General features: G+C 35.0%; 1 protein-coding gene across 3 annotated transcripts in view; it reads right to left on the bottom strand.

Moving 5' to 3' along the window:
• PIP4K2A (phosphatidylinositol-5-phosphate 4-kinase type 2 alpha) overlaps positions 1–13,571 on the bottom strand; it is a 67,221-nt gene that overhangs the window by 15,787 nt on the left and 37,863 nt on the right. For all 3 annotated transcript variants that reach the window (XM_039331300.1, XM_039331302.1, XM_039331303.1), the window contains 2 exons: positions 4,937–5,089; positions 1,475–1,621 (listed from right to left, as the gene is read on the bottom strand). In XM_039331300.1, coding sequence (XP_039187234.1) covers positions 1,475–1,621; positions 4,937–5,089 — 300 coding nt within the window. The remainder of the gene's footprint in view (positions 1–1,474; positions 1,622–4,936; positions 5,090–13,571) is intronic.

Here is a 13,571-nt window from a genome sequence, read left to right as displayed (position 1 = left end):
ACACTTAACCCTTCCCTCCTGGCTTCCCCACTGACATTCTGGGGAAGTAATAGGGAGAGTTATAAAGAGTGATCATATGATCGCAGGGATTACAATTGGTTGTAAGTGTAAGAGCAAACCATTTGTCAAGCACCTAGACAGCAATCATGTGACCATGGAGGTGCTAGGACAGCAGGAACTCTTGAGGAATGATCATAATCAACATTTGTTTAGTGCCATTGTAACTTTGAATGGTTGCTGTATAAATGGTTATAGGATAAGGACTACTCATGTATCCTAGGAAGTTTATAGCAAACTTTCACTAGTAAATTCTAGGATGCATATAATGAAATGGCTTTGATTTCCACCTGAATAACATTTATAGGTCCAGGAGATAAGATATTTATGTTTCTTAAAATTATTATTCATTCATGGTTGATGGAAGGATAGAAATTCTACTGAAGTGGAATCCAAGAATGTGAAATAAACATGATATCGACTTTTTGAACACCCAGGTAAATTGTTAATTATTATATTTTTTAAAAGAATGTAGATCAATAAAACATAGATAATTTACATTCTAGAGACTGAGCTATCACATTCTACAGTTATATCAGTTTCTTTTAGAAAATTTTAAAAAGTTATATGGGAAAACAGAATATTTTCTTTTGCTAATACAGGATGCATCAACTGTTTAAAATAAAGTACTGTGAAGGCTACTTGACAGAAGTAAATCAATCTCATGTATAAGATTTTTTTCTGAGCCACTTCACTTTCTAACCCTTATCCACAGGATATGGTAAACTAATTTGAACAAATCAGACTTCAAACAACAACTGCATAATCACCTCTTTATCCACTCAGAAGAATAAGATCAATGAGGCTTACTTCCAGGTAAGTGGATATAAGACTGCCATTTAAAATATATTTGATAGAGGTAACAAAAATAGAAATGGCTTAGTATGGCTTTTTAGTCATTTGCTAAAATAGTTTTAAATATTAAATACTGCTTTAATCTATTGTAGTACTTCTATTAATTACCCAAAAATATCTGTGTGCAAAACACAGCTGCCTACAAAGTGCATTAAGAATGAAATAGCCTCTTCAGCTCGTTTTTTTAACCTCTCAAATGGCTTTGACTGAAAGCATTAGCACTTAGCTACTTCAGCTAGCATTTCTCTGTCTAGTCACTTACTTTACAACACACATTATGTTATTTTCATAAAAGGTTTTGTTGGATAAGCCGCAAATGTTATTTTAATAAACACAGCTCAAAAAAGATCATTTGTTGAAATATTTTAATGCACTGTATTACTAGCTTTAAAGTATCTGATAGAATTTTCTTTCCTTCCTTCCTTCCTTCCTTCCTTCCTTCCTTCCTTCCTTCCTTCCTTCCTTCCTTCCTTCCTTCCTTCCTTCCTTCCTTCCTTTCCTTCCCTATTAGCAGAACTATTAACAGAATTATTGTAATTCCCATAGGAAAAAAAGTACTCACCTTTAAATCATATTTTCTATAAACGGATAAACGATGGCTGAATACATTTCTTGTAACAATCATGTACACTTCGATTCCATCAACAGTAAGCCGGTACATGCCCAAAAATTGTGGAAGTAGAGTGTTGCCATGGCATTCCACTATAAACTACAATGATATTTTTTTTAAAAAAGAAATATTAGATGTTATTATATATTTTAGAATTTTTCTTATATAGATATCAAACCAGAAAAGTAAATCACTATGAAAAATTGCATTATCAAGAAATAGTTAGAATAAGAGTTTTTGAAGTGTCTACATTCTTTAATTACGGATGGCATTTGCACAATGAAGATTGTACAGAATGAAACGTTCAATAAGACTGTGACAAGTGAACATGCAAAATCTTCAATTTTATTTGAAGGTGTTTGATTTCCATAAACATTTGAAATCCATATAACCTACCAATCCCCTTCTCTACTAGTTCTCACTTCAAATCTGTACCTCATGATTAAACAGCTCATTTGCAGCAGGTAGAAACTATTTACTTTCACTTCTAAGGTTTCACCACCTCACAAAAAAGGTGGTCCTCCTTGGAGCCTGCCACCTGCAGATACAGATGGGAGCTATCAAAATAGATATAATTCCCTGTTCAACTAGGAAAGACAGCATTTATTGTATTAATTTGATATATTTATATCTCCTCTTCCAAAAGCTCAAGGCAAACTATACTTCTTTTTTCAGTTTTTTACACAACCACATCCTTGTAAGGAAAGTTGAGCTAAGACTGAGTTTCCCCAAATCTTCTCAGGTTCTAGTTCAACACCTTAACTACTGTATAACATTGGCTCTCAATGTACACAATGGATGAAAAACTACTTGGTTGTGTTTTCACCCTAAAAGAAGATAGATGATGCCCTAAAGATTTAATCTAAATATGTTTAAGATATCTTTTTTTTCTTATAATGGAAGGAAAGAATATCAAAACCAAAAGATACTAGCTGCAAAGCATCCTCCGTTGTGTTCATCAACAGCACAGTACCATACCTCATAGCATTGCTGGAGAAGGGGAACATCCTGATGCTACAAGGATTATCCTGTTATTATGGATACTCAATAGGGACCTCAACTTTTCATATACATTTATATAAAATAAAAATGCATACTTTTAGCTGTGCAGCAAATGTAGTGCTATAGAAACATACATAGTATATTTGAATAGTTGATATTGTTTTTCTGCTATTCAGGATTAGTTTCCCAAAAATTTATAAAGCTAATATTTTATTTTTCAGGAGAACATATTTTTAAAATAAAATTACTAAAGTGCAGAAGAAAAACACCTAGTTTTAAAAGTTTTATAAGTTCTGCATTAAGTATAAAATGTGGACATTATATGAATTGATTTTTTTTAACAATTCATTGTAAATGCAATGTAGGCAATCACAATTTTAAATCACTGACTTCAATTCAGGAAAATCACAAAATATGAATGCAACCCTAAGGAGGAATAAGCTTCAGAAGGTATACTGTAGAAAAAATTAAAGTATTCAAACATAATGTTTGATGTAATATTTTAAGTAAGGTTTGTCAGGTGCAAGGACCAAAACAGTTTATTTATTGTTGATCACCTATTTACAAGAATCTGACCTGGCTGATTGCATTCCCTTTGGAAGTGGCAGATAAAGGCATCAATAGTCCGGCCTCTTTCATTTCTTCCCACAGAGTAACTCCATGTCGGAATGACTTTTTACTGCCCTCTCCCCTTTAGCCTGTGATTCCACCACATCTTAGAGCTCACATAAAACTACATTGCTGCTTATAAATTGTGGCTTTTATTTCATAAGCATGACAATGACGCCAAATAAACTTGGCCTAATGACATTTTCTGTGGTTTGTAAATGCATTATAAACATATCTATCTATTAGTAATAAAATACATATGCACATTTCAATTCAGTAGATTAATTTATTCTCCTGATTATCTCATAAGACTAAGACTAGTAGGCAAGGCCATTTAAACACCAATTCTTCCTTCTTGTATTGCATGTAGTAGCAATGATTAAGTAGAGAATAATTTTTTCTATTATACCCAAATGAAGCTTCCATTTTATATTTTTATTCAGCAGTAAGAATCTAAGACAACTGAACTTTAGAACTAAATTAATATAACAACTTTTAAATCAGACATTTTAAAGATTAGAATATATTTCACATTTTTAATATCCAGCCTTTTTTCTAACCAAGGCTACAGTTTGAACTTATTGAAATATTAAATTCTCAACTGTGAAACCACTGTGTACTATTTCATCAATACTTTGAACAGGGAACATAAAATGAGATTTATTAAAATATGAACTGAGAATCAACTGGAATTGGGGCTAATTAAACTAAAGTTAAGTTGCAAGCATAGTTAGAATACTGCTTACTTTAATTCATCTTATCAAATATATCAATTATAATACAATTCTGGGGGCCATTTCTTATTTGTAATATGTTTTTTGTGGGAAAAAACTTATTAGTTTATTATGGAAGCTTGACTTATTTATTTATTCTGTATTGATACACATCTCTCAGTTGTGTCATCTTCTGATTAATTTTGATTTCTTTAGATATGATTGCAATTATTTTACTTAGAAAACATGTAATCTATTCCATTATTCAGAAAATAGCATACATTACTATCACTAGTGGAGGATTCTGTGGTCTAAAGAAAAATAAACTTGATGTTGCTGCTGAAAATGGTGATTTTTGCTAAATTGATTACTTTAGTCAAAGTATCCCTATTATGTTGACTGTGAAAGAGTAAAAAAACACAAGACATTCTAGTAAGATTAGCTGAGTTAATATTATTAGCTGTGGTAACACCAGTACGTGCTATTGCTGCTAGACAAAAAGGCTCTTTTCTTTCACTGTACAGTTTAATTAGATCATTTTCTAATTTGTGAAAACCTTTTTTGCAAAAAGGTAAACTATCAACTATGAAGATGTTTAAAGGTGCTATTATTCATAGGTTGAATCATTTTGGTCCCATCATAGGATAAATTAAAATAAACATGCAATTTTATTATCTAGACCGGGGGTCCCCTTACCTATAGGCTGTGGCCCACTACAGGGTCGTGATCTATTCAAAACCAGGCCACAGGAAAAATTGGAAAGCGCATGTGCATGAAGCTCCACTAGCATGAGCGGAGGGCACTTGCATGAGTGGAGCTTTATGAGTGAGCACAAGCACACTCCACTCAAACACCCTCCATTCATGTGAGTGGAGCTTTGCGCGTTCACACAAGCACCCTCCGTTCACATGCAATTGGAAAGTGCACATTTGAGTGAGTCACTCACACAAAGGAAGCTGTACCTGTATGTGTGCACTTGTTACTCACAAGCCCCTGAGATATAATGCCCATTTCCTAAGGCATTATACAAAAAATTAATCAATGAAGTGTAATTACAACCATCTCATTCTCAAAGCAAATAATGAATTACCTGGTGGTATTTCTTCAGTATATTGTGCATTTCTGCTACATCTTCACTTGTTATAGTTTTGATGACATATCTTTTGTCGTAAGAGCTGTGGAATCGGGCACCACTCCGAGCTGCAGAATCATTAGCAAGTGGACAACTTCTTGTCAAAGAATTCTGCCATATTAATTAAAGATAGTGTCAGAAGTAGAAATTAATGTAATTAACTGATAAAATGTCTAACTGGACTTGCTATACTCAAACATACTTGAATTATATCAGAAACATCTTGCAAAAGGATCATAGTTGAAAATCAATTAATACTGTTGTGACATTTGTAAATAGAGTTATGATGCTTCTAAAGAAAACAGAGTAATAAACAGTACAAAAAACAGAAGAAAAACCTTTCATTAACTGTAACTTGAGGGTGTTCTGGCTGCTGAGAAAGTAAGCTCTCAGTAGAACAGAGCTTAGAAAGGGAAGGAAAGTTTCCAAAGCATATTTAGAACTCTGTCTCATGTTTTGATACTTCTGCAGTTTCATTTTGATATTTTGAAGAAGGAATACCTTGGAGGCAATCTACTTTGACCATGTAATAAAGGACTGCACACTGAAACAAATAGTTCAAGAGAGAATATATTGGTGAATATACATAATGTACTCAATATATACCATTCATTTTAGTCAAATTTAGTTTAAATTGACTGAGCTTTGTCTTGATCTTCATGCTTAAAAGTTAGGGAAGAAAAGCAGTTTGCATTTGCAATTGGAATTAAAATCAACCTTTATTTTCTAAATTCTCTTTCAAATTCGCATCACATATACAATTTAATACAAAGAATTAATACTATGTGAGAAAAAAATAGGAATACACTGAAACATGCTAGCCTGCCATCCAGCCCACAAACTGCTAATAATAGTTACAAGTCTTTTCCTCCTCATACATAATACAAACTGAAATTTAACATTTATTCTTCTATAAACAGAAAAATTGATAGATGAGCAAATGCATAGGCTTTCTGTAAGACAAAATATAAATATAATATAGTTCTAGACACTTACATTGCTTGATTAAAGTGCCCCTGAAATGTGCTTATCTCAGTTCTCATCTTAGTGTATTCTGAAAATTAGTATTAAATTGGCAGCAAACTGCATTAAAATATACATACATACATACATCTCCAAGATACAATGCCATTTTGAAGGAACAAGCATGCAAAAAAGCTTCCTTGCATCACAACGTGGAGCCAAGAATGTCAGTTCAGGTTTTTGAGCAGAATATAAAATGAGGGTCATTTCATTAAAACTGCTATCTTCATTAAAGATATGTTAGCTTACATTTGGGTAAATTCAGAATGGCATAGCTGGGTAAAGCTACAGAAAAATGTATCATAGAAAATGAATTATAAAAAAAATTCTTTAGAAACACATGTATAATATATTTTCCACATTAGCAGAATCTTAAATAGAAGGCCCATTTAGTAAAAACTCAGTAGCAGAATAAAAATTTAGGTAATCTTTTTAAGGTAGAGGCATATTTGGGATTTTAAGAACATGTCACAAAAATTCTCACAAAATTCCAATGAGTTTGTTCTTCACTCTTTAAAACTTATAAAGTATTCTATTCTATTCTATAGTAATACTATTTTTTATTCCAGGGATCTGGGCATACTTTCAAACAATTCCGGACCCTGGCCACTCACTAATTTTATTTTCTAAAAATGTCCATGGGCTTATGTAAGGTCCAAAGGTTTATTTATGTTGTAAATAACCATGATGCAATTTGCTTTGCAGCTTGTCCACTTCTTCCATTTCTTTTTTAAAAATAAAAAAAATCTAACAACGAATGATGTCTGATAGGAAGGTAAATCCTGTGGTTGCCAAGACGGTATTTGTATCAGATCTGATGGGAATTATATTGATCTAAAACCCAAAACATCTTGGCTTCTCACATCTATTGCCATATCAACCTTTTTGAACATTAAGATAATATGCCAGATTCCAATTTATTTTCAACAGCAAAGGCAAAATAACTTGACTTTGGATTTTTTGCTAATCCTGTTATATTCTTTCTTGGAGTTCTAAAGGCATTAAGCAATGTCCTGCACAACCTCTGGGCTCTAAGTTCTATGATCTAATGTTTTTGTATTTAATTTTTGAGATTTAATGCAGCTTTTAAAAATATTTTACTAGTTTTTATATAAATTGATCTGGACTTTTTAAATCTGGAATCATTCTACATTTCATGTATCTACAACATTTTTATATACAATAACTTCCCAAAGCTCAGTGTAGCTATTGTTGATCTATTCTGGAACTGAAGAAGATGAGCAGATGTATGGCATCACTATTTTAAATAAAACGGAGATGGGGTGCTGATCCAATTCCAGGATCCAGCTCAGAAGGCCAGAATATCATAGAAAGGAATTTTGGGAGGCTTTTTCCCTCCTTGAAGCAGCAGTTTTTCTATCTATAGCTGCTTTCTTGTTTCCTCTGGCTATTGTACAGAAGAGCAGTTTTCTTTTACTCCTTTCCTCATTTCGTATGAAAAACAGAACTGAATTAGAACTGTGAATTAAATTAGGAAAATTCAGCTGCAGCCAAAATTGCATTCTTGATAACATTTCAATTTTTAGGTCTTTCAAAAAACAACAACAGGAAACCACTTTTTTGTCTAAAAGTCCATATTTCTGCCACAAAAATAATAGAAGTACTAAACAACATCAGCAAAAGAATATGTTATTAAATCATGTTCATCAAAGTGTGATCATATCAACATTAACCATTAACTCTAATCCAACAGCCTACAACCTTTCCAGCTTGGTGGCAAGCTTGGCGCATAGTTTCATTTTTGTGCACAGTGCACACATACACCCTCTTGTGCAAATGGAGCTTTGTGCGCAACTGGAGGGTGCTTGCACTCATGCCCAAAGCTCCACTTGCACGAGCGGAAGGTACTTGAGTGGAGTGAGCTTGGGCTCATGCATGTAGCTGCACTTGCACGAGTGGAGGGTGCTCCCATGTGAAGTTCCAATTGTGCAAATGGAGCCTTGTGTGCAAGTGCAAGCATCCTCCGCTTGTGCAAGTGGAGCTTCATGCACCTGCTCTTGCCTGTTTCTCCCGTGGCCTGGTTTCAAATAGGTCGCGACCCAGTAGTGGGCCCCAGCCTGGAGGTTGGGGACCCTGCTCTAATTAAAGAGTATCTGCGACATAGATAAATCACTTTGGGTAAAATAATATTTAATATGTTAGCTGATTATCCTGAACTGAAATAAGCAGTATTTTATCTTGAGAATTCTAACCAGTTTTTAATCAGGAGTTTATTATTTTTGCTAATATATTTGAATAGTTGAGTTTTGTAGTCTATCTTTAAAGTAGTAAGATATTTTGTCTCCAATTAATCTATTCAAAAATTTATTGTCTGATGCTGATATCTTTTTACATTAATATGCCCTATTTTATTTAGCATAGAATCACTGTTCAACCATAGTCTTTCAGATCTGCTTTCTCCCACCTGCATATTATTGGCTGGGGTTGCTGGGAATTGCTGTCAGACCCATATGACAATCTCCACATTGGAAAAATACTATTTTAGTTAACACATAAATAGATACACATGATTTGAAGTCCATCTATCAATAAACAGTTGCTACATCAGCTGTCAAAAGGAGTCACTCAGAGTTTCTCTTCACCTTGTGAGATAACATTCTATTAAATAGGGAAAAACATTCTGCATTAAGCAATTTCAAACTGAAAGACAAAAATGTGTGCAAAATTCATTTTTATTTTTATATATAATTGTTTCTGCTGCAGAGTACTTCTGTATAGATTTTGACATTTAGAGTCAACAAATGTCATCTTTAGTAACTTCTAAGACTTATTAAATATATTATGAACCTCGAGACTTAGATATCTGAATGACATACTTGATTTAAATGTCTCATTGTGGCAAAAATCTGAAGGCCACTCACTTTGCCTGACTCCTCAAGAGTTTTCTTGCAAGTCTGAAAATCCAGAATAGACATAATAGATGTTCACTGCTAGTTAAACTTCAGTTTTTGCAGATAAATAAAAAGTGCCTTTATTTTTTTGATAAAATCCTCAAGTATTTGGTACGTGAGTGCCACTGGTTACTTGACTGGAATATAGTTCAAGATGACTGGGATTTTAGGCGTGTAAAAATAAAAGATGCAATTAAAAGGAAATGCATGAATAGACTTTGAGACATTCTGTCATGGTACCCAAGACTGATAAATTATTTTGGCACTTCAGAAATCTCCACAGGCAATATTCCCTCGGTATAAAAATATAAATTAAAAAATTAACTAATGATTTGCTACTCTTCTGAGACATTCCAAACCAGCTGGCTAAGGAGCTGTCTCATATAGTCAAAGGCATATGGATTTTTCACTAGAACAGGACAAATCAGAATTTGGCATCAGGTTTGCTAAGCCTTGCAGTACATGGGATGAGGCTTATTACAATTAACATTTCTGTAAGTTCTGTAGGAAAATCAGCCAGTGCCTTCCACTACTACATAGAATATATTTGCTAAGAAATAGGATTACGGTAACAAGAAGGAAAGTATTTTGCCCCATTTCAGGAAGTTTATCAGAAGCCAAAGTAAAAATCTGTTACTACAGTAAATTCTGGGATACTTATTCTTGAATAGAAAGAGTTTAAGAATTATTGTTTGCAAAATTTCTCAAGTTAGGAAGCCATCACACAATTGCACATTGGTTTGGTTATATTGTAAAAGTAAACAGAGTTGTTCCAAAGGAACTGTTTCTTAATCTTAATGATAAAAAGTTTATTCTGATAAAAAAAATCATTAGGAAGGAAGTTTAATTTACTGATATATTTTAAATGATGTTGTACAGCGAACTTGGAAATGAACCTGGGTCCTATGCTCCAAACAGTTCCTACTTGTCTTTTAATGAGTTTGGCTCCAGGCTACTTTATAGCATTTATAGATTTCCATTACATTTCTTTCCTTTCTGTGAGATGATATAGTTTTTATTTCTGCACTGGAATAAGACTTTTTGAAATATTATATACAAACATAATAGAGTTCCTTCAATATTAATATAATGGTGTGATAGTTAAACTGGTGGAGATCCAGGGTCAAGTCTAGTTTCAACCATGGACTCCTTGGGTGACCTTGGAACCTAAACTCACAGGATTTTTGTGGAAAAACCTGGAGAATGCTGGCCTATCCTCTTGAACTAATTGTGGATAACTAAAATAGAAACCTAATACATAAAGAAGTAAGGATGGGATATTCAATTAATGATTCTAACACTGGTTCTTTCATGTCTCACAGAAGGGGTAGAGGGGTAGAGAAGGGGTAGAGAACATGTCAGCCACTGTTTCATACTTCAATTTTCTTCATGTTAAGTAAATACTTGGCCGTGCGCATGTGAGCACACACATACCCCGCATTCCAAGTTTGGGGGGGACTTTTATCCACAGAGGAAGGAGAGGTTCTTCTCCCCAAGTCCAGGCATGATTGGCAGCTTGCCAACTCAGATGTGAATAAAAGTCTCCAGGCTTGGAATGGTGTCTCTGTGTGTGCATGCGTGCAGCATGCCAAAGTTTTTGATTGAATTGATTGGTGGCAAATTGTGTGAGGGAAGGCTGCCCCAACAGTATCCTTCTCGAAAGGACTCCCTTTTGAGAAGGGCCAGCTTCCCTCGTGCAGGACCAGGGAGTGCTGCTCCCCTGCCTCCTCTTCTTGTTGTCCAGAGATCTGTCAAGGCAGAAGTTTGACTCTGCACTTCTGCCTCCTGCTTTGTTGGGAGGGGGCACCAGGCAGAGAAACACCAATGCTCGGATGTCTGGGACTGGGAGAAGAGCATCTCCTTTGGCATGCTGCATGCACACACACACACACGCCAAGTTTGGAAACTTTTATCCACATTTGAGCTGGCAAGCTGCCAATCATGCCTGGCAGAGGGATGATTGGCAGAAGGACCTTTTCTTCCTCTGTGGATAAAAGCTCCCAAACTTGGAAAGCGGTGTGTGTGAGTGTGCATGCCTGCACGCATTTGGCTGCTGGCAGTTTGGGGGGGGGGGGACAGGAGCTTGTGGGGCACCAACTCATTCCCAAGTCAAGTTAGCCTGTGCAACTTGTTTCATGCTGACCCAGCTGTCCCGAGTCAGTGGGGACGGGCCAGTTGCACCTGCTTAACCATACCTATCCAGTCACACCCACCTGGCCTCTGTAAGTTGTCATAGACTGATGTCTGCTTGCCCCTGAGGTTATTGCTGCTGCACAACTCCATGCGTTGGAGAGGCTCCTGTTGCCAGTCCTTTGCTAGCGCTGCTGCCACTGACAAGACATCCGAAGAAGCAAGGAGGTAACTACTCAATCACCTCCTCCTAGTAGTCTGCTTGCAGGCCAGATCTAAACACATCATGATCCAGATCTAGCCCACGGGCCTTGAGTTTGACATGCCTGCCCTAGACACTGAATATTGTTGAGAGATCATAAGAAGATCAGGAGTAGCACACTCCCCACACCTATGTGCCTCCTCAGTTCATCCACTAATATGAACAATACAGATTCCATCTCATGCCAACATCTGAACCCTGACTTAAAAATGTCTGAATAACTTGCTTCCTCAACAGTCCTTTATAGCTATCAATTACTTTCTATCACCTTCTTCCAAAGAAAAGGCTGGACATTGAATGGTAGTTGTCTAACCTATCTGGATTCTAAGAGAAGCCTTTTCAGGAAGAATGTGTGTGATACCCTGTCTTTCAAGGCAATTGGTACTACAACATACCTTCTTCTAACAAAAAGTTGACAATCTCTCTCTAATCCAGCTAAAAAACAAACTGCTGAAGAATTCAGTTCAAATTGGGATACAATTCAGTGCTATACATACTACAAAACATCTTATCCATTTCCTCAATATTTACAGATGAAAAATATCCCACTTAACAGGGCAAGTTCTGTCACTGTTTTCTCCAGATTCTCCCTAAATGGATCAAAATTTGATTGAATTTAAACATTATTACCGGTGAAATATTGTCCAGAATTCTCATAGCACTCTACTGCCACTTACAATAGCCTGGAAGAGAGGTGGGTCAGCCTCAACAAGGGTACTGGGATGATGCAAGAAGGTCAAAGAAGTACTATTCGCCACTCTGATCACCATATTATGAGCACAAATATGAATTTATTTTCAGCTATTTATAGGACATAACCAATGGAGTGAAATATTATCTAAACTTATGTGAATTATTATCTAAACTTTCAAGGTATCAACATTCCTGAACTCAACTGCTTATTTTCTTCGGCTTGTGTGACCAGTGCTTGTGATTGACAAAAGACGCAGCTTCTTGAAGTGGCAACAAATACAATGAGCTTGCTCAAGACTTAACCAGAACAGCTTCATATCAGAATTATTGCAGTTTACTAAAGTTCTTTAAAAAACAGCTTCTATGGGATTACCTATCAGTTCTTAGATAAAATGTATTTAAATTTAATTTCATCAAGCACTTTATATAGTTATTTTTTAATTAGCCCATTGCTACAATTATCAAGATCAAACAGCTAATTTAGCTGTTAATACTTACCTTCAAATTATAATCTCCAACAATGCACATCTTTAATAAGATTAAACAAAATGATCCATACCTTTATAAATAATCATTCAATAACAGTAATCAAGATATTATTTGCTGACAGATTGCATGGAAGACCCAAAAACCAATGTATTCCAAGTCCTACTACTTCTATGGGAACGCAAGGACAAATGAAAGCAGAAAGAACAGCTGGAGCAATTGGCCCAAACAAGAAGAAAAGGATTTTAGTAATTAGAGGGGAAGAAAGTGAAAACGACTTCTAAGGTTAAAGTAACCTTTAACCAAGACAGCATTTGACACTTTGGAATGTCAGAAATAAGAGGCAAAATAATACAAAGTGGTCAAGGCTGAGATTTTCCATTTGTTGAAGAGGAATCTGTATTTTTTAAATAATGTGAGTTTACTTTAATTTTTAGGGGGGGGGGGGAAATCCCAGCTCAAAAACTGGAAAACCCCACCATTCCTTTTTGACAAAAGGGAATTCCAGACACTGCAAATAAACTGTCGGTGGAAGACATGTAAGCAACTCATGGACTAAGCAAACACTGACTCAAATAGAAACCATTGCAGATTAGGAGAAAAAGAATACTAAGAAATAGATAGGCCAAGTGTCAGCATAAAAGACACTGACAAGCAGATAAAATTACAAGAAAAATAGCTTACCAAATTTGAATGTGAGACAATAACTCCAAATAGCAATATAGTAAATTAGCTAAAACTCAAGAATTTTTTAAATGAGTAACATCATATATTCCTCATTAATTTGCATAATTCCTGCTTATTCTGGCTTTTCAGACAGGTAGGATAAAGGTCCTCCTACGTAATGTGCTATGTTAATACATTATCAGTAAAAAGAATGGATAAACAAAAGCAATGGCAACTTTTTTTCTTTGAAATCTATCTGCACCATAGGTGTTTAGGGATTAGCATTAACCTCCAAGAGAGCAGGAAGGATTTAAAGGTCAATTTAATTAGCTTCTTCTAATCTCCAATCTTTTCTACTTCTTACTGGTATATTAATCATTAAATTATAATTCTTAATTTTTCAGAAAATGAAAATATTTTT

The sequence above is a fragment of the Crotalus tigris genome, unplaced genomic scaffold, assembly GCF_016545835.1.
Source record: "Crotalus tigris isolate CLP2741 ecotype Arizona unplaced genomic scaffold, ASM1654583v1 scf7180000024437.13266115, whole genome shotgun sequence".
Classification (NCBI taxonomy): Eukaryota; Metazoa; Chordata; class Lepidosauria; order Squamata; family Viperidae; genus Crotalus; species Crotalus tigris.
This window is presented reverse-complemented; position numbering and strand designations above follow the sequence as displayed.